Source organism: Lepidochelys kempii, chromosome 4, assembly GCF_965140285.1.
Source record: "Lepidochelys kempii isolate rLepKem1 chromosome 4, rLepKem1.hap1, whole genome shotgun sequence".
Lineage (NCBI taxonomy): Eukaryota > Metazoa > Chordata > Testudines > Cheloniidae > Lepidochelys > Lepidochelys kempii.
In genome coordinates, this window is record NC_136383.1 from 138,309,532 (window position 1) to 138,330,509 (window position 20,978).

A 20,978-nucleotide genomic window follows, 5' to 3' on the forward strand; every position below is an offset into this window, starting at 1 on the left:
GGGTGCATGCGTGTGTGGGGCTTAAGTAATTTCTTTGAGGAGTATGCATTTTTCTATCCCCTCTGATTCCAGAGTCAGTGGTAGCCTTGGCTGTCAGCTATATTGACTAACAAGCCACAAGGATCACAGCTGGCCTGTGTAGCACAAGGAAGGGGAATAAATCTGGGTCTAAAACCCAGTGAAATACGTACCTCCTGACTAAGGTGTGGATTCCAGGTGGGGATAGTGTGACCAGAGGTCCTGATTTTATAGGGACAGTCCTGATATTCAGGACTTTGTCTTATATAGGAGCCTCTTACCCCCCCATCCCCTGTCCTGATATTTCACACTTGCTATCTGGTCACCCTAGGTGTGGAATGGGGCAGGGCCTGGGTGAATTTGGAATTAGCTGCCTCTCATATCAGCCATAGCATGTTATAGATCAGGTCAGCCAGTCCGATTTCCCCTGGCAGTGTAGGACTGTTCCCTACAGAGCATGCCTTGGGGGCCTGTCTAGTCTAGCTTTAAATGACTCTGCAAAGGGAGTTTCTCCCCTTTCCTTGGGAGACCATTCTGCACCTTAATAAGCTCTTTCTGGCAGGAAGCTTTTGCTGTTAATTCATCTGAGAAAAGTGAACATTGAGGTTCCTTTGCTTCCTCTTCCCTTCTGTGCTTTAACCTTCCCTCCCTCCTGACTCCCTAGACTAGAAGATCCGAGCTATTCGGCAAATGTTCACTAGAGGGCGCAGGGATTTTAGCCTAGAAGCAGGAATGCGTTTGTGAAGGAGAGACCTGTTGGGACTGAATCCCCCTTGCAACTGGGAAGCTGCTCCATTGCATTGGAGCATTCTGGGTGAGCGGGAAGGAGGGCCAGGCCAGGGAGGGGAATGTACAGAAGAACACACTGGCCAGTGGGATTATTTAGTTTTGAGAGAAGAGGCTTGAGTGGGGACGAGGATGAAGTATTTTAAGGAGCCAGGGTGGTTACAGAGGTCTAAGCAGGAGCTGTTTGAGGCGTAAGTGTAAATACGGAGTCTAAACACATTGGAGGTGAGCCCACGACAAATCCCAGTGCCAGTGAATGCTGATAAACCCTGAGTTAGGGAGCGGCTGGGCCAGCCAGCCAAACTTCCTGGGAGCTAGGAGGCGCTGGGTAGGGGCCATCTTGTGTAACAGGGAACAAACCCTGGCGGGCAGCAGGATGGGCTAGACAAGACTCAGTGGGTCTAGCCTGGCTCTAGCTGCTGGGACACAGAGGCGACATAGGTAAGAAGAGAGCGGTAGGCAGCGGAGGTGGGCTTCCAGTTCTGACAATGGAGCAACTCTCTGAGTGTCAGAGTAGCCAGCTACCCTCTCCCCGGAGTTGGGAAGGGATCCCTAGATTAACTCTCCCTAGCTCTTTGGCAGGTGATGGGAGGCAGTGTGTTTGCTTGAGGGCGGGGTGTATTTTATTGTATTTATTTTTTTGCATTTCCTGGCACAAATTGCTTTTAGAGCCCCAGGAATTTGTGCAGCTCTTGGGGCTCAATGACAACACCCGTCCCCCTTCTCCAGGCGCCTGGGGCTGTGCTCTGGGGGCAGAGGATCCCACAGCTGCCTCTTGCCTGGTTACCTTCCTCTGAAGCAGCTGGCGCTGGCCACTGTCGGAGATGGGATACTGGGCTAGATGGACCTCAGGGCTGAGCCAGTCTGGCTGTTCCTATGTTCCTGCATACACACCTCCCCTATTGCCCAGTGTGCTTTCGGGTCTGGGGGTGCCCTCCCCTGCACCAGGCTTGCTTGCTTTTTATACCTACCTAGCTTGCTTCTTATACAGACATCCATCACTGGGGCACTGGAGAGATCACCTAGCATATTGGTTGCTTAGCGAGCTGATGGGAGCGTCTGGGTGTGCAAGAGAATAGATATGGCCTGGACAGTGGTCGGGGTAGCTTCCCTCATCCACCACCCTACCAATGTGCCTCGAACCTGCCCTGTAGGTGTGCAGAGAGTTGCCTCTATAATCCGTTGGTCTGGTTGCCAGGGTGGCTAACGAAGCTACCAGTGAGTCTGGGCGGGGAGGCAGTTTGTTTTTGTGCTGCGCCCTCTCTTATGTTACACAGGCCGTGGACCAACGGAACATGGGAAGGACTCCCAGCCGTGTCGCTCCGGGTTGGTAGCCAGCCTGCCGATGGCGGTAAAATAGAAGGGATCCCTGGAGGGGCTAGGGTTTGAAAAGTACTTTTGGCTGCTGTAGGATGGAGGAAGCTATACAAACAGACGTCTTCCGCAACAGTGCTGAGGACTCTGTATGGCACTCTTCGCCTTCAAAGAGACATTAACCCTCCCACCGTGCTGCACAACCCCGATCACTTGCTACTTCACGATGGCTCCAGGGGTAGAACTGGCCGCTCCTGCTCCAAAGCACATGCTCCCTGCAGGAGAATCATGCATCCACAGGCACAGTTAGGGGACTGTGGCACACAGCTCAACAGCCTTGATTTCACCCAGGAAAGGGCAGTGGTGTGCAGCAACACACACACACACAGTTGCTTTTTATTGCTTGCACACCAGTAGCAACTAGAGGCCCCAGCTGAGATCAGGGTTCCATTGGTGCTGCACAGAGACAGGGTAAGAGACAGTCCCGGCTTTGAAGAGGTTAAAATCTAAACAGGCAGAACAGGAGAAAAAGGTGGAAGGAAGGAAGTGTCATTATCTCGGTTTTACAGATGGGGAAACTGAGGCACAGAGAGTTTACGTGACTTGCCCAAGGTCACACAAGTAGCCTGTGGTGGAGCAGGGACTTGAACCCAGGTCTCCGGAGTCCCCGTCTGGAGCCGGAACCCCAGCTCATCCAATGCCGTATCAGTCCCGTGTTTCAGATGGGGGAAACTGAGGCATGGGGAAGGTTAAATGTTTCGTCCAAGCTCTCGTAAAGCATCAGTGTCAGAATCAGAACTCCCAGGGGCTGATTCTAGGGGAGTTGCTTGTATGCAATAGCTGGAGATTTGGGTTCAGGAGTTCCTGATGCCCAGGCCCATGCTGCTGGGCCATATCTTGCTTTACCAAATCTACTCTCCTTCAACACAACATCATGAAGAGCCAAGATCACTTGAGCTTCTTTCAAGAGAAGGAGACGGGGGGTTGAGCCTTTGGTATCTGCCAGGCTGCCCCGTCACTGGTTCTTCTGTCTGGGGGTTCCTGAGGCCGCTCTAGCAATTTGCCTGCGCTGCCAGGCAGGGCAGGGAGAAATACACCCCTCTTTCCCCTGCTGTGTGATGGTGGCAGAGGCTTCCACCGCGCAGTAGTGCCTGGGCTCTGGGTGCCAACAATCACTAAGCGCCGCCAACATTTCTGCACCTGGCGCCGTATCAAAGCCCGATGTCCCGGTCACGACCACCAGGGAAATGTCTCTTTCCCAGCTACTGGAACCGGCCTACGCTTGTTTATTTCTTTCTCCTCCCTGCTTGCCCTGGCCCAGGTGGCTCTTGGAGCATGAACAGGGGGAGGCCTCGTCTTTGTTTGGTGCAGCCTGGGCATTCGGGGATCTCGGCGTGGGGGGGCTCGGCGGCTGGGCTTGGCAGTGCTGCCGTGTTGTCAGGTTTACTAGCTATGGTTTTTAGAAATGTGTCTTACCCACCCACACACGTCTCTTTCCAGGGCTTAAAAATAGACTAAGCCAAAGCGCCATGGGCCAGGCAGGCTCCGTGCTCCAGAAAGCAGGACAAGATCAGTCCATTTCTCTTGCCCTTTTTGGCTCTTTCTCATCCCCCATCTCTCTTTCTCCCACTCCCCCTTCTTCTTTTCCTCCTCCCCCGCCGACTCTTGGCTGGATAATATTTTTTATTAACAGCCACAAAGCCTGCTTTCCCTTCTTTCATGTCTTTCTTTGCTCCTCCCGCCCCGAGCTAGGGAAAAGCCCCTCCTGTCGCCCAGCGCGCCGCGTGAAGGTCAGTACGTGTAGGGACTGGAGCACTTTATGAACCAGCGATTGTTGAGTCTCCAGGGCCGGGCTTTAAAGGGCCAGGGGTGTTATTTCACCAAACAAACTTCAGCAAGCGACGCCGAGCATTAGCAATGCAGGGTCACGGCCAGGAAAATGTTACCTTTCCCTTCCAGTGCTGACTGCGGGGGAAATTCTCACATTTACAGCTTTAAAGGTTACGTTCTTGGAGGGGCTTCGACTGGGGTTTTTCTTTTTTTAATTTGATAAAATGGGGACCCGCCCCTCCCTCCCGGCAAGCCCTCTCATCTCCTCGGCATAAGCTGGAGGAGATTGCGCCGTCTCGTCTGACCTTTACCTTGGCGTGCGCTTCCCTCTACGGAGGCTTGATTTGATTTTGTTTCCTCAGTTCCTGGAGGCCCGGAGCGTGGCAGCGTGGGTGAGAGTTAATAAAAGTAAACAAACAGCGCTTTTCCACCCATGCTCTCTGGGATGTGGCACGGGGGGGTCAGAATGAAAGCGTGTGCTGTAGAGTTAGCCAACTGGGATTAGAGCAGAGGGGAAGGGATGCGGGGAGAGAGCAGAGAACATTCCTTGCATTGCTGGGGTCCTCGCATAACATACAGGCCCTGTAGCAGAAGCGGGGGCTGGGTCCGTCCACTCCAGAGCTGACTCAATCGCAGCGTTTAGAAGAATACTGTCTGTTGACATAGACTTTCCTCTCTCTCTCACTGGTTTGTTATTGTAGGGTCACTCGTGAGCGCTGGGGCTCGGCATACTAGTTGGTGGTTGTAGGGTTGCCCATGCGCTGGGTTATTGTTGGAGGGTCTTTCACGAGCTCTGGAATTGGACACTGGACTGGGTTGTCTTCCTGGCTCTGCCACAGACCTACTCAGTGACTTTGGGGAAGTCATTTTCCTTCCCACCCGTTGCCATCTTGCTTATTTAGATTGTGAGCATTGTCGGGCAGGGATCTTGTATTACTGCTTGTCTGCACAGCACCTAGCACAATGGGATCCTTGCTGTCCACTGGTGTCCTTAGACACCATTTAACAGAAGCAATACTTGGCTATTAGGGAAGGCTGGAAGACCTTGGGTTCATCTCTATCTATGTATGGTTTGTATTGCAGGTATTCTCCAAAATCTTCAGCCATGAAGCCCTGGAGAGTTACCTCCCGAAGATCCAGTTGGTGATCCAGGATACGCTCCGGATGTGGAGCAGCAACCCGGAGTCCATCAATGTCTATTACGAGGCGCAGAAGCTCACCTTCCGCATGGCCATCCGTGTCCTGCTGGGCTTCTGCATTTCTGATGAGGAGCTCACCCGACTCTTTGAGGTCTACCAGCAGTTTGTGGAGAATGTCTTCTCGCTGCCTGTGGATCTGCCCTTCAGTGGCTACAGGCGGGTAAGAGGCTCCTCTAGCACCGCGTGTGGCCATGATTTTGAGTTAGCGACACTGAGTGTAGCTTGGAAGGATGGTCTAGTGGATCTGGCACTGAACTGGTATTCAGGAGACCTGGGCTGAACTCCTGTCTCTGCCACAGGCTTCCTATGTGACCTTGGGCAAGTCACTCTGCCTCAGTTCCCCGCCTGTAAATGGGGGATAATAGTCCCCTGTCAGACAGGGGTGTCAAGAATAACACTTATTAATGATTGGGAGGTGCTCAAATACTGCAGTGATGAGGGCCACACTTAGATAATGGAGGTGGCAAGGAATCAGAAATTTCTGGCCTTGAAGGAGAAGGCAGTGAGGTCCAGTGGACAGGGGCCTGAGCTCCTGTGCTTGGGTTTTCTTGTTAGTCTCTATATTACGCTAGCGCCTAGGACTGCCAATCAAGGTTCCATTGCGCTAGGTGCTGTACAGCTCAATATAAAGGAGGATAAGATGTTGGCTTTTCTGATTATTTTGATGTGTGACTTTGCCATTATTGTCCGAGTGCATGTCCTTTGACCTCTCTCTGCCCCGCTTTTTCCCCTGTGGAAAAGGGATAGAATGGATCCAGCAACTGAAAAATGGCCTTTTCCTAATTTCTAGCTTCTTTCCAGTCTTTGAATGAAATATTGAGGGGGGAAAAATAGGTTTTCAAAAACGAAAGCCCAGAAAATTTAGAAAGAAATGAAAATTCTTCATTTCTCTTGAAATTCGTTGCAATATTTATCATTTTCCGACCTTCCCTAAAGTCGGGGATATAGACGTCAACCTGCCTTTTAAAGCACTTTTCAGATTCTCTGCAGAAAAACACTAGATAAGAGCACAGTGGCATTGCGAAGCTGAGACTCTTTTAGTGAGAGAGCTAGTTTGGGAATTCGATTATGTTCTTGGGAAGAGAACTCCTTCAGAGGAATTGGATAAATTCCTTGGAGGTAAAGTTTTCTAAAGATTTGTGGGACATGGACTGGAGTGGGGGAGGGAGGGGGCATAAATTGCAGATAATTGTTGTGGCTCTCACGACGTTCATATGGTGGTGCCAATAGACTTTTGTGGAATCTTGCATATTTGGGGCCTTCGTCTGCACTGGGGTAAATCTGGAGTTATTCCACTCATGTCAAAAGGACTTTTGCCCAGGACTGATTTTTCAAGGATTTCAACCCCTGCTGAGTGGCTATTTCATGGACTGATGGCTTGCTGTTTTGCAGGGGATCCGAGCTCGGGAGACTTTGCAGAAGGGGCTAGAGAAAGCCATTCGGGAGAAGCTGCAGAACACGCAGGGCAAGGACTATTCCGATGCCCTGGACATCCTGATAGAAAGTGGCAAGGAGCATGGCAAAGAGCTGACCATGCAGGAGCTGAAGGTAAGAGCAGGGTCTTGTGCATCCCCTGGGGAAGGTCAGCCTTGGGTCAATTCCTCCCTTAAGTCACCATTGGTTAGGGTCGGTTTCCTCCTTCACTCTCCCCAATCCCCCATAGCTGTGTCCATCCCACCCTCTCCATGTGATTGGCGGGTAGCTTCTGCTCAAGAACAGCACCAGCTGGGATCACCGAGGGGCAGACTGTTATGGAAGGAAAGGCAGCAGCAGAGCTGGGTGGAGGCTCAGGGCTGGACTAATGAAGGGCGATGAAGGGCCGGATTGAGGGGCCTACGCAGAGCTGGCGGGGGGAGAACTCCAGGACTGGAATAGCAGGGGTGTATTAGCAAAGCCATGTGCAAGCATTGGCATAGCACCCGCCTGGGCTCTGTGTGGCTCAAACCCAGTGCCAGCAGACCACTCTTTGCCCTAAGAGCCACATTTGTGTGCAGATCCTGTCCAGGCTTTGGGGAAGAGCATTTCTGGGGATTATTATTATTACAGAGCGGCACTCTTTTCAAGCATTTAGTGAACATTAACTAAGCCTCATGCTGCCACTGTGAGGCTGGTCAGAAGTATTATCCTCAGTTGTACAGGTGGGGAAACTGAGGCACCGAGCGTCTGTCAGAGAGTCAGTCTGGCCCAAGATTAGAACTTGGGCATTCTTGGTGCCTAGAGCTGTGCTTGGACCACTAGCCTCACCCTACACTCATTTAATGACTGCCCAGGGTCCATAAGCTACATCATAGGCCATCAGCTCCTTCTAGCCCATTGTTAACCTGCAGGAATGCCCTGCAGCATGGCTATTTATTTCTGTTGGACTGAACATTGGCTCAAAACCAGTAAGCAGCTATAAATTGCAGGGCGGGCCATGCTGAGAGGGAGAGGAAAGAAAGGCCACTGAGGAATCTTGGGGGGTCCTTCCTGCCTCCCGTGTCATGTAGACGAACGGAACGGGGATATTTCTGGCCATGCAGCTCATCATGCGGGGTGCTGCCTGCTCCCTTTGGAATGAAGTTTGTCCTTTTCCCTGAGTGCATGCTAAACCTGTGGGAGGTGGGGGACAAAGACCACACGAGAACGAAGAACCCTAAGACAATGCTGAATAGGAGTGTTTTAGGGGTGGCTATTGTTTGAAAACTTCCAGAGTCATCAGCCCACCGTCTGGCTGTGGCTGGCACGGAAAGGCTGCGCACAGACTGGAATGCTTCGCCAGGGGGCAGAGGCTTTGATACCGTGGGCACCACTGCAAACCCATCCCAGGCCCTTGTTAGCAGTCTCAGGAGACAGGCCTAGGACTGACTGAGCCTGTGGAAACCCAGGCTGCTTTCCAGGGGGTGGCACTGCGCAGGTCAGAAGTGGTGTAGCCAGTGGTGACTGGAGCCGGTTTGCACCGGTTCGCTAGAACCAGTTGTTAAATTTAGAAGCCCTTTTAGAACTGGTTGTTTGCGAGGGAGAACCGGTTCTAAAAGGGCTTCTAAATTTAACCGGCCAAAAGTGGCGCCTTAGGCGCTGACTCCAGGGGTGCTCCTGCCCTGGAGCACCCAAGGGGAAAATCTGGTGGGTGCAGAGCACCCACCGGCAGCTCCCCGCCCCACCCTGGCCCCAGCTCTCCTCCTCCGCCTCCTCCCCTGAACGCGCCGCCCTGCTCTGCTTCTCTGTCCCCCCCGGCTTCCCGTGAATCAGCTATTCGCGCGGGAAGCCGGGGCGGGCTGAGAAGCAGGCGGTGGCTTCCTGCTCAGGCCCAGGGAGGCGCAGGTGAGCTGGGGCGGGGAGGCACGAGGAGGGCCGCCTGCGCCGCAGCAGGTAACCCGGGGGCGGGGGCTGCGCAGGGGAACCGCTCCCTGCCCCAGCTCCCCTCCACCACCCTCGGCCTGAGTGTGAAGCCGCCACCTGCTTCTCAGCCCTCCTCGGCTTCCCGCGCGAACAGCTGATTCACGGGAAGCTGGGAGGGGGGGCAGGCGCGGAGAAGCAGAGCGGGGCAGCGCGTTCAGGGGCAGAGGCGGAGCGGAGGTGAGCTGGGGCCGGGCACAGGTTGGGGCGGGGAGCTGCCGGTGGGGGCTCTGCACCCACCAGTTTTCCCCGTGGGTGCTCCAGCCCCGGAGCACCCAGGGAGTCGGCACCTAAGGCGCCACTTTTGATGTGATCAGTGGGGGAGCAGCCGTTCCTCCTGTTCCCCCCCAGCTACACTCCCCCACCCCTAGGAGCCAGAGGGACCTGCTGAATGCTTCCTGGGAGCTGCCCCAGGTAAGCACCTCCGGGACTCCCCACCTCGCTCCCCGGCAGGTCCCTCCGGCTCTTAGGGGTGGGGTGGGCACCTACTACGGTGGCTCACGAGACCCTCCTACCTGGTTCTGGGGGCAGTCAGGGGACAGGGGAGGGGGGTGGATGGGACAGGGGTCTGGGGGGGGGGCATCAAGGAACACAGGGGGGTTGGATGGGGCAGGAATCCCGGGGGACGGGGGTGGGCAACGACCCCCTCGTGGGGTGAGGAGGGAACCCGTTGTTAAGATTTTGGCAGCTCATCACTGGGTGAAGGGCTTATTCATGGTGTAGATGGGTGTAAATCAGGAATCTCTCCAGTGAAGTCAGTGGGTTGACTGTGGCTTAGGGGAGATCAGCGTTAGGCACTCTGTGTGCGTGACAGACATGCCTGGGGGATGTTTGTTCCTTTCTCCCCAGGGGCAGGTAGATAAGGAGGTGTTCGTATGTTGGTAGGTGCCAAGGGACAAGGGAAACCCCCTGAAGCTGCAATGCGGTCTCTGTGGGGAGGGGCTGCCTGTGTTTTCTCGCAGCTGCGGGATGAGGAAGCCAGTGGCAGCCCCGACAGGAGCTGTTGTTTTTCTTTTCCAAACTGGACTTTGCAAAGTTCCATCGGGGAGAAGGCAGGGCTGGGCCCAAGTCCCCTTCCAAAGCAGAGAGGGAATGTCTCCCTCCAGCTTAGTCAGTGGCTGGGAAAGAATCCTTGAAAGCTTAAGTGACTTGAGCAGGAGCCTTGGACCGAGCGACTGGTGAACGTGCTGTTCCCGAGTCGTCCTGTCTTGGCAGGCGGGGGGAAAGGCCCGTTCGAGAGCCGGGGTGGCAGCTTGCAGGAGGAGCGGGGACTATGCTCCACCGGGGGATTGGAAACGCGGCCAAGCCCATTACGTCATGTGATGGGGAAGGAAGAAATGATCCGCCCCAGGCTGCTGCTGGCTGCCTCGTCCTCTCAGCTTGGCTGCCACGCTAAAGGCTTGGGCTGGGGATCCAGGCTCTGTGACCCTAGCTCGCGGCTCTGTACAAGCTCCCAGTGGCCCTCAGACACCTCTCGTCTCGATGATGGTGGGTTTTTTTTTTCCATTTTTTGGCCTTCCTCTGGGGAGGATGAATTGTAACGTTCATGGAAGCGGGAGACTGAGTCAGGCACAGCGAGAGCTGGTTTTGTTGCAGCTTATGGGTACCCCTGTAGCACCTAGAGGTCCCCGTCAGGGATGTGGGCCCTGCTGTGCTAGGCGCTGTACACGCGCCCTGGAGAGAAGATCCCTGCCCTAAAGGGCGTACAAGCTAAGTACTGCAGGAGCTTCCTCCAGCCAGTTCTCCTGATGGTGCTGCCAACACGCTGTGGTTCTGCTCTGCGGCACCTCCCAGGGGTTGACGTGCTGCAGCCCTGAGGAAAGCTTTCCTGTTGTGCCAAATTGTATGTTGCAAATAAAATCTCTTTGGGTACCCGGCTGAGGCTAAACCGAGCTCCTTCCAGCTGTGGCCTAGTGCTAGGTTCTAGCTTCTGCTAGTGGACGGCTGGGGCATGAACCCATTTTAGCCTGTGCCCCATGTAGTGCAGCAGCGTGCTGCATGGGGCCGGCTGCCTGAGGCTGTGACCCTCCCCGTGTATAACCCAGGGTTCCTTTTGGCCTTCAGGATGGCACCTTGGAGCTGATCTTCGCTGCCTACGCTACCACGGCCAGCGCCAGCACCTCTCTCATCATGCAGCTCCTGAAGCACCCCGGGGTCCTGGAGAAGCTTCGCGAAGAGCTCCGCAGCAAGGGCATCCTGCACAACGGGTGCATCTGCGAGGGCTCCCTCCAGCTGGACACCATCAGCAGTCTCCGCTACCTGGACTGCGTGATCAAGGAGGTGCTACGTCTCTTCACCCCCATCTCCGGCGGGTACAGGACGGTGCTGCAGACCTTCGAGCTGGATGTGAGTACAACAGCCCAGGAGCCCTGTCGAGTCTCACACACCTTCTCCCCCGAAAAGGGGCTTCGGAGTATTTTATAGAGACGCAGGCAGGAATCTCTGCACCTCCCACTGGAATATAGCCACCTCTGGGGTAGAACCCGGCAGGTTTTACAACCGTGCAGGCCAATGTTAGGCAATTGTAGGACAGGAGGCAAGATGTGCCAGATCCACTCTAAACCATGGGGGAAGGCGAGTTAGGGAATAGGGTATTTCTCCTGAGTGTCCTCCTGACACTGGAGCTTGGCCAGATCTTGACGTGACCATAAGCACTAGGGCCTGGGTTTACATTTCAGCAGAAATCGCAAGACCGCCCCTCCAATGGCAAAGCACTACACAGGGGCACTGGCTGAATACGGACTCCGAAAGAACGTAGGACTGGAAGGGACCTCCTGGATCACTGAGTCCAGTCCCTGCCATTGCAGGTCATATCATCCCATTCATAAACCTCTCAAGCTCCCTCTTAAAACCAGTTTGGTTGTTTGCCCCTCACCCCTGTTCTTATTCCGAGGCTGTTCCAGAACCTCCCTCTTCTGATGATTAGAAACCTTCTTCGCATTTCCAGCCGCAGTTTCCTCCTGGCACATTTATGCTCATTTGCTCTTGTGCCACCCTTGTCCTTTATTTTAAATAGCTCATCACCCTACCTGGTGTTCACCCTGCTGATGTCCTGAGAGAGAGAGCAATCAGATCCCCTCTCAGCCTAAATAAGCCCAGCTCTTTTAGTCTCCTCTTGGAAGACAGGCTCTCTGGTCCCCTGATCATCCTAGTAGCCCTTCTCTGCACCTGTTGCAGTTCAAATTCCTCTTTCTTGAAGATGGGTGACCAGAACTGTGCACCATATTTCAGATGGTGTCTTACCAGTGCCTTGTTCAGTGGCATAAATACCTTGCCTGATTCATCCTGGATCACATCTATGGGTTTTTTTGTTTACAGGCGCATCACATTGGTGGTTCATAGTCATCCTGTGATGGACTAATACACCCAGATCTTTCTCCTGCTCTGTCGTTTCCAACTGATGAACCCCCAGGTCATAGCAGAAATTCTTGTTATTAGAGGGCCACTTTCTGCTGACTCACCCATATTACGTGCTTGTATCACCCTGGCTTTTTCCCCTCACAGGTGTCTTATCCAATGACTGTTCTGGCTCAGACCTGCTTAGCTCATGAAATCAGACCAGATCTAACTCTTGCACTGGTGTGGTTGCAGTCTAGTGGATCCCCAACACTAACCCACAGAGGATGCTGAGTCATCCAGGTAGAATGCCCTTGCTCTGCAAGAACACCCAAACAGTCCATTGATCAATGGAACACTACAAGATGTACAATGTGCTACAATCAATGACAATGTATTATATATATGTAGGAAGTATAATCTGTCTAACAAACTTGAATGTAAGTGAAAGGTTCTACCACATACAGGCTGGTGCAAAACTTCTGAAAGCTGGAAACTGATATATTTATTTTGCAACCAGGCCTGTCGGGATGTAGAACTATCCACCTGACAATTTGTGTGCTTATCTGTGAACAAGTCTGAATGTTGAGGCAGAGTATGGAAAATATCTTTTTCTTTTTTAAACACTTCCTACATAACTCAAAAATGGTTGAACAGATTTTGCTCAAACTTCCAAACAAAGGGACCTAGAAACTACTCTACTTGACCAGAAAGACCACAGGTCTGATCCCATAAATCTCCTTCCAAGCTAGTTCTTCCCTTTGTCACATCCAATCTAAATGAGAGGCTGTCCCAGCATGTTCTGCAAGGCACGTGAGCTGCTCTTGGTATAGTTCCCATCAGAGTCACTGGGGAATCTTGCATGTAGAAGTCTGCCTGTACCGGATGTGTCAAGGAAAGATGCCTTGTAGTAGTCAATTGTAGAATAATCTGCCCATCGGGGAAGCTTAAAAAAAAGTTAGTTGTGGGTTGAGATCAAACATGGATAATTCCCGCCCCCCCAAGGAGAGTTTTCCAGAAAGTTATAAGGAAGTGAAAATTGGGTGGAAGAGTTGTATAGAAAGTTCTCCCATAACCTGAACTATCCAGCATACGTGGTAGTATAGTAATGCATTCCTAGCAGTGGAGGTCATAGAAACACTGGAGATCTAGAGACACAATATATCTGTCTCGGGGTTTTATACTGCCACCTATCACGGTGGCATCTGAGTGTCTTCCACATAAAATCAATAGTGAAGTCTGCAGTGGACTTCATGGAGTCTCTGCCTCTTCTCCCTTTTCAGAGTCAAAGCTTTGCTTGGAGTAGTTTTTTGGTGAGCAGGTAGGGGTTTGGAGTAGAAGAGGTGAATCTGTGAATCTGACCTATGGTAAAAGGCTTTCTCAAAGAGGAAAGTTTTTGCAATATATGAAATCTCCTTTTTAGGAGGAGATCAGGTGACCTCATTTATTGCAAAAGCATTTTCCCAATCGCACACAGGACATTTGTGTTTGTCTACACGTTCACGCATGTTCCTGCGTTGACTTGTGCACCACGATATTGCAGGGGTTGCACACAATAGCCCAACTCTTGGGTGTGACTCGCAAGCCACTTAGCAGTTTAGTGAGGATCTGACCTGCAGAGAGGACAAATTAAAGTCATATTGCTGGCAGATCAGTGCAATTACTCTGGATTTACACTGGTGGAACTGAGATCAGAACCTAGCCCATCATTTGGTACCAGAACTTTCAGGCAACCAAAGGGGAGAAAAGTTTGATGAAACTTTGGCGAGAAACATGTGGCGATCTCTGAAGCCAGAGATTGGGGTGTGACGGCAGAAAGGGGCAAAGGGAAGTTACAGATTTTTGGATAATAGGGATATTACTCATCATAACGGATGGAACTTTGTGCTAGCAAAAGTAAATCTCGAGACCTGTCACATAGTAAACCCTGCTAATGGCATGATTTGAGGTTGAAACCTTTTCAAGTAAGCAGGGGATGATAAATCACCCTTTTTCTCATCAATGCATTCTCTGCACAACCACGCAGTCACTCACACATTATGGGTGTGTGACAATACGTGTGTGTATGAATAGGTGATGCTGTGGACTACTATACCGCTTTTCTGGGCACTTGTTTGGGGAGCTCTGAATAATGTGAGGGATACCGCAGAGATGGGAGAAAAGTTTGCCTTTTCCTTTGCCATATGGTGGGCTAGACGGTGATGTCTGTTTCACCGGTTAAATCTAAAGCTTATGGAGTTACTCCAGATTTAATAAAAGAGGGACAATGATTAAAGGGAAAGCAGTGATTTAAAGCTAGCTAGTTTTCAAAAAGGAGTTAGAAGTAGTTCTGTGTTCTACACTTGCCTCAGCTGCCCTCTGCCGTTCCTTGTGCTTTTACAGGCACACTTTTTTTTTTCTCTCCTTTTTTTGCAAATTCACTCTTCTCTTCTTGGGAAAGACCCACACAAACACCAAGGGAAGCAAAGATTCTAATCCTGCAACCACTTGCACGCACGAGAAAAGGTTGCACTGGTGGCGAAGTGTCTTCTGGATTGGAGCCTAGCTGTACTCCACCAAGGACTCATCAAAGCTGACTATTCACATTCACTAATGTACAAATTAGTATTTGTCTGTATTACAATAGTGCCTCCAGGTCCCAGCTGAAGTCAGTGCCCCATTACACCAGGTGTTATACAGACATGCAGTGAGAGAGAGTCCCTGCCCCAAAGAGCTTGCAGTCTAAATAGACAAGTCTGATAAAGGAAGAGAGGGGAAACAGAAGCACAGAGAAAGAAATGATTTGCCAGAGTCGCCCAGCAGGAGAACTGCAGTGCTGGGACGAGAACCTGGGTTTCTTGACTCCCAGTCCAGCATCCTACATACTAGATCACACTGACTGAAAACAAACTGGGAAAAATAAAGTTGTTCTATCTTTAAATTCTGTATATCTTGGGTGCCACATGTAACAATAGTAAGTAAAAATATTTCAGACAGAAGGACTTTCACGCTGACCGAAGTCCTTTTAAGTGTCTTTGTTCTGCGTTTATCCAGTGCTGAGCACAACAGGGTCTTGGTCCGTAACTGGGGATTGGATGAGCTACCACAATACAAATAAATAATTGATTCCCCAGCAGGTCAGAAAGAGAACCCCACAGTCCTACCCTAATCACAGGGTGTTTTCCCATTAAGCCTTCAGTATATTCTACTGATGATCGGGGATCTCAAACAGAGTCCCCAGTATCAGCAGTGTCTCCACTCACCCGTGCAGTGGCTTCGCTCAGCTCGCGTGGTCTCCTCCTGTGGGTGGCTATGTTACCGTTGATGCATTCTTGTTTTTCTCTCCCCCGTCTCCCTCTCTGTAGGGCTTTCAGATCCCCAAAGGCTGGAGTGTCATGTACAGCATCCGGGACACGCACGACACCGCCCCAGTATTCAAGGACGTGGACGTCTTTGACCCTGACCGCTTCGGGCAAGACCGTACCGAAGACAAAGACGGCAGGTTCCACTACCTTCCCTTTGGTGGGGGCATACGGACCTGTCTCGGCAAGCACCTGGCCAAGCTTTTCCTCAAGGCGCTAGCCATTGAGCTGGCCAGCAAGAGCCGGTTCGAGCTAGCCACCAGGACTTTCCCTAGAATCATGCTGGTCCCTGTGGTCCACCCCGTTGATGGACTCAGGGTCAAATTCTTCGGACTGGATTCCAATCAGAATGAGATCCTGACGGAGACAGAAGCCATGCTTGGGGCAACAGTGTAAGCCGACTTTTCCTTCACCGGGGAGGGCCAATGGGGGTGGGTGGGTAAAGGGACAGAACGAAAGGAGAAAAAAGGAAAAGAAGCTTCTCCACAACACTAACCTTGCAGAACCTCCTGGTCGAGGCTTTCTCCCACAGCAAAGCTGCCAAAATGATTGTTATTTCTGTGGGGAAAGTACAAGGAGATTGGCTGGTTTGGTTTTTTGGTTTTGTTTTGTCTTAAGAAGAATTTCAAACACTAGTAGAGCTGGGACTGCCTGACCATACACAATATATAAATATTATATATATATATATATAAACCTTTCTGCTGCAAGGAGGAGGGCAGAGGATGCCTGCTGCGGGAAAAGCTTTTGAAATTAGCTAGCGATCAGAGGTCTGACTGCCCCACGCGCCTCCTTGGAACCAGGCCAGGAGGTGTTGGTGAGATCTGATGGCAGGCTGCTACCTCTGGTGGCCTTTGATCTTTTTGAACAGCGTTAAATTAGTTGGTGATAAGTGTTTGTTTTGTTTTGCTTTCTTTGGAGAGAACGAAGAACAAATCCCCCCCACTCCCAATCCCTAAACCCTTCTAAATGCTTTCCAGTTCTGATTTGTCTCTCACAGCATGTGGGGAAAAGAACTCTGTGTTCAGATGACAGCAGCACCTGCTCACAAATGCTGGGAAGTGCATTCTGTGTAAAGGCACGCAAACTGAACCCGGCCCCAGTTTAGCTTCTGGCATGGCCACTGGTGTTGCTACAGAGGACCACTGGGCCACTAAACGCAGCAGGGTCAGCTGGACAGGGCGTTTTATTCTGCCTATGCTTTGTGAACAAGAAAGCCATTTCATCTGTACTGTGGGACAAAGTAGTGGCCAAATTCTGCCCTCTGATAGGAGTCTCTCATCTGCTTCAGTGAGGGCTGATCTCACTTCAGAGGGTAGAACTGGGGTCTCTGATGTGTCATTTTTGAAGTTGCCTGGTGCTGCTACATGGCATGGTGTAACTGTCCATCGCCCCTACCCCCACCCTGTCTGATCCCTTCCAAACCCAGAGTTTTGCAGTGAGCTGTGTTGTTTTTGCCTTCTCTCCGGATCTCTCAGGCCCCTCGGTGTGTGCACTGAACTCTGAACTACATGTTCTTTCATAAACTGTACTGGGGTGCTGCTAAGTAACGTGGCTCAGAGCACGCGGTTGTTTTGTTCATGGAACCGCTGCAAAACTAAGCTTCCAAAAATTGACTGGTAGTCACACCCACAGCTGCCATTGTCCCCTGCCCATAGAGGTGTTTGCATTAAAGAGTGTTGGAGATGGGTGGAAGGCTCCCTCTCAGCTAACCCTGCCCTCCGCAGCATCCAACTGAAGTGCAAAGTGGTCCTGGGAGTGTTTGTCAGGGCATGTGAGCTGCCATCAGTGCAACCCCTTATTAGAGACACTGGGAACTTCGTATGCTGCCCAGTCACACTTGAACTGGGGGTGTTCCTCTGAAATAAGCGAGGCCCGTACTGTAGTGTTTGGATCCTCAGCATTCAGACGTGTTTGGATCTGGCGTTTTGTTTCAGGCCCATCTTGAATTTAAAAAAGTGACCAGTCTGATTTCCCCCTCCCCCCGAGGTGCTGGGCATGCCCAATTCCTGCTTCAGCTGTCATGGTGGGCGCTCAGCACTTCTGCCCTGAGTCCGGAACAACATCTCTTTTTGCTTTACTAGTGGCAGAGCACAGGTTTGGCAGCTGGCACCAGGCAAACCACATGCACCGCAGCTACTTTGTGGCGGCCATGGTCAATGACTGGCAGTCTCAGGGAAGAGAAATCTCTCTCGCAATTGTCCAAGACAGGCGTGCTGTTCATCTGAGCTGCGGGCACTGACTTTATACTGACCTTTCAGTGTGCTTACCCTCTCGCTCAGATATATTTGCTGTAACAGGGGCACCTCATACAGTTCATCGGGCAGAGAAGGAGAAACACAGGAGCCAGAGCTGAGAACTCCCTTGACCTGAGTGCCAATGAAACTGTTATGGGTGAGCAGCTTGGTTTTTGTCAGGATAAGTCAGAGGGAGCTGAAATCTGAAGGAAGGAGGGGCGGGAGCTTCCCACCAGGCTGGTGCAGGGTTTGCAGGCTTGGCTTTTGAAAACTGGGATGAGTCAGTGGAAGGCTCTAAGGCAGTGCTGAGTGAAAGATGCTGAAGGCTGCTCTAGCCAGCCGTTCATCCGTCCAGGATCAATAAAGACTTTGGCGGTCCCCTGGAAGGGGAGACACTAAAGATTTAATCATCACTTTAAACTATGCTGCCAAAAATCATATAGAAGCGCATAGACCGACAAACACACACACGTATGAGCTCTGCTTCCATGAGTGCATGTGACTTGGGAAACTCAGTGTTAATGTGGTCGTTTCTGAGGCTTGCTGCTCTATAATCTCTCTGTGGCCGTTTCACAGAAGGTTTTTATTTTAACAGGGATTGGCTTGAACCGAGACTCTGTAGCCTCTGAACTCTGAAGTTCAGATCCAGATTCGGATTTGGCAGCTAGCCCGTAATCTCTATGGCTGTTTGAACCAAAAACACAGATCTAAATCCTCCGCAGCTATGTGTGGCTCAGGCTCATGTCCCACACTCAGAAAGTTTACAATCCAAGTTTGGGTCTTCACACTCTCCGGGTCTACCTTTTGATGGAAACTTCACAAGATCAGGTTTTCTTGTGAAATTTCTGCCATTCCCTGTCCCGGATAGAAATGTGTCAGTCTGTGGGTCTCCACATGATCTCCTGGTGATCCACCAAATTAAACATTTTGAGAATCATGGAGAAGAGGGCATTGGGAATGGAGATGGTCCACAGGATAAAAAAGCTAGAGAATCACTCTTTTTTTATATGTCACACCCAGTTTTCAGGCCTTGATCAATTCTGTTTTCAAGCTGTCTGTAAAAGCCACTTGCAACCCCACAATCTCTGTGAAAACATTATTTGGTGGGGACACAGAGGACAAGGGAAGGAGAAGAGGAGGAGAAGTCAGAGGACACAGGTAATGAGAAAAGCAGGGTGGGGAGGGATAAAAGGCCTCATACGAAGTACATTAAAATTTTTCCATTGGCTTCAGATCAAATCCCGTCAAATAATCATTAGCAAAATGTTTTCTGAGATACTTTCAGAAGGGCATTGGACTCTCAGATCAGTGAAGGGTTTTCATTTTTTAAAATTTCAGTACAAAATAAAAACCAAACACGCTTTTGAATGAATAAATGACCAGAGATAGATAATGTAAGATGCATACATCTATCTATTGTGTGTGTGTGTGTGTGTGTGTGTGTGTATTTTATCTAGACATAAATAGATCATGCTTTTGATTTACCATTCCTAACTAATATAACTTGACTAAAAAAAAGGTTGCTGCAGTGGGTTTGCAGAATAAAGCACTTTGAATCTCAGAATTTTTTTTCCTAGCACAGTCCAATTCGCTATAATATTATTTTATACACAAATTTTTTTGGTCTGTCTTTATAAACTATTATAAGTACTATTTTTGTTATAATTCAAAATAGATATTTAGTATAAAAGTTTTGCTGTTAAATATTTGTTATTTAGTAAGATATGAATTTTCTCTTTATTGTAAACTTTGTCTGGAAAAATATTAATATGGTTTTATTGCAGTTGTTTTTAATCTTAAGAAAAAGCACTTGTGGGGATTTTTTGGTTATGAAATTGGTGCCGTGTGAACATGTGTTTCAGTCATGTGGTTTATAATGTGTATATAATATTATGTGTCACATATTAAAATGGATGTTGTGTATTTTGTGATCTTAAAAAATAATCAATGTGGCTATTTTATAGACTTCCATAATAAAAGAGTTGAATCTCCAGACATTCTCTGTTTATTGCAGTTCTGCTACATACCTCTTTAGGAAGTTATAGAAAATGACTGGTAGTCATTTTGGGACTTAATCCTACTCCCAGTATTTAGGATTTTGGTTGTCCCAAACTGCCTGCTAGGGGTTTCTTGTATCTGTGATACATCTGGTACTGGCCACTGTTGGATATTGAACTAGATGCCTATGGGTCCGATCAAATCTGGCAATTCAAGCCCTATGTTACCACGCTGCGAAGTGCCCCTTGTACTAGTACTGAGCCTCACTGGAGCTCCCCACACAAGGACAAAGCTCTAATGCAAACGGTTCCACGCCCCACCTCCCACCAATAAGGGCTGGTTTACATTAGAAAATTAGATTAACCCATCTATTGTCACTCAGGGGTGTGAAAAAATCCACACTGAGCGACATAGTTAACCAATCTAAATTCCCATGTAGACAGTGCTACGTTGACAGAAGAATTCTCTCGACCCAGCTGCCGCTTCACAGAGAGGTGGATTTACGATACCCCTGTTGCTGTAGTAGGTGTGTACACTAAAGTGCTACAGCAGTGTAGGTGCAGCTATGCTGCTGTGGAGTTTTAAACGTTGATATAGGCTAAGTCTCAATCCGTTACCCAGAGGGACTGCTGCTAGGGAGGAAAAGATATTTCAGTCTCCACTAGGGTGACCAGACAGCAAGTGTGAAAAATTGGGACAGGATGGGGGGTAATAGAAGCCTATATAAGAAAAAGGCCCCAAAATTGGGACTATCCCTATAAAATCCAGACATCTGGTCACCCTAGTCTCCATTGACCCATTCTTTGGCATCTCTACTGGACTTTCATAGATTATAAAGCCTGAAGGGGCCGCTATGATTACCTAGTCTGACCTACATAACGCAGGGCACAAAACTTCCCTGAATTAATTCCTGTTTGAACTAGAGCAGATCTTTTGGAAAAACATCCAATCTTGATTTTAAAAATTGGCAGTGATGGGGATCCACCATGACCTTTTATAAATTCTTCCAATGGTTAATTATTGTTAAAAATTTGCACCACTTTTTCAGTCAATTTGTTCCGCTTCATCTACCAACCATTGGATCATGTTATACCTGTCTGCCCCTTCTCCTCTGGGTCTCCCCCCGGCCATATGCCTCTGTCCCCCTCTTCCCGCTGGGCTCCCCCCAGCTGTCTGCCTCTGTCCCCCTCTTCCAACCTCTGCCCCCCAGCTGTCTGTCTCTGTCCCCCTCTTCCTGCCCCTTCTCCTCTGGGTCTCCCCCCAGCCATATGCCTCTGTTCCCCTCTTCCTGCCCTCTTCCCCTGGGGTCCCCCCCAGCTGTCTGCCCCTGCCCCCCTCTTCCAGCCTCTGCCCCCCCAGCTGTCTGTCTCTGTCCCCCTCTTCCTGCCCCTTCTCCTCTGTGTCTCCCCCCGGCCATATGCCTCTCTCCCCCTCTTCCTGCCCTTTTCCGCTGGGGTCCTCACTAGCTGTCTGCCCCCGCCCCCCTCTTCCAGCCTCTGCCCCCCAGCTGTCTATCTCTGTCCCCCTCTTCCTGCCCCTTCTCC

General features: G+C 50.5%; 1 protein-coding gene across 2 annotated transcripts in view; it reads left to right on the forward strand.

Moving 5' to 3' along the window:
- The window catches only part of CYP26B1 (cytochrome P450 family 26 subfamily B member 1), a 36,226-nt gene extending 16,797 nt beyond the window's left edge, over positions 1-19,429 (forward strand). Inside the window, exons 3-7 of one of the 2 annotated variants that reach the window (XM_073343022.2) lie at positions 5,032-5,307; positions 6,540-6,695; positions 10,587-10,868; positions 15,203-15,591; positions 16,200-19,429. In XM_073343022.2, the coding sequence (XP_073199123.1) occupies positions 5,032-5,307; positions 6,540-6,695; positions 10,587-10,868; positions 15,203-15,591; positions 16,200-16,275 (1,179 nt within the window). In that variant the 3' untranslated portion in view covers positions 16,276-19,429. The other variant, XM_073343020.2, reaches the window with a different exon arrangement.
- The last annotated feature ends 1,549 nt before the right edge of the window (positions 19,430-20,978 follow it).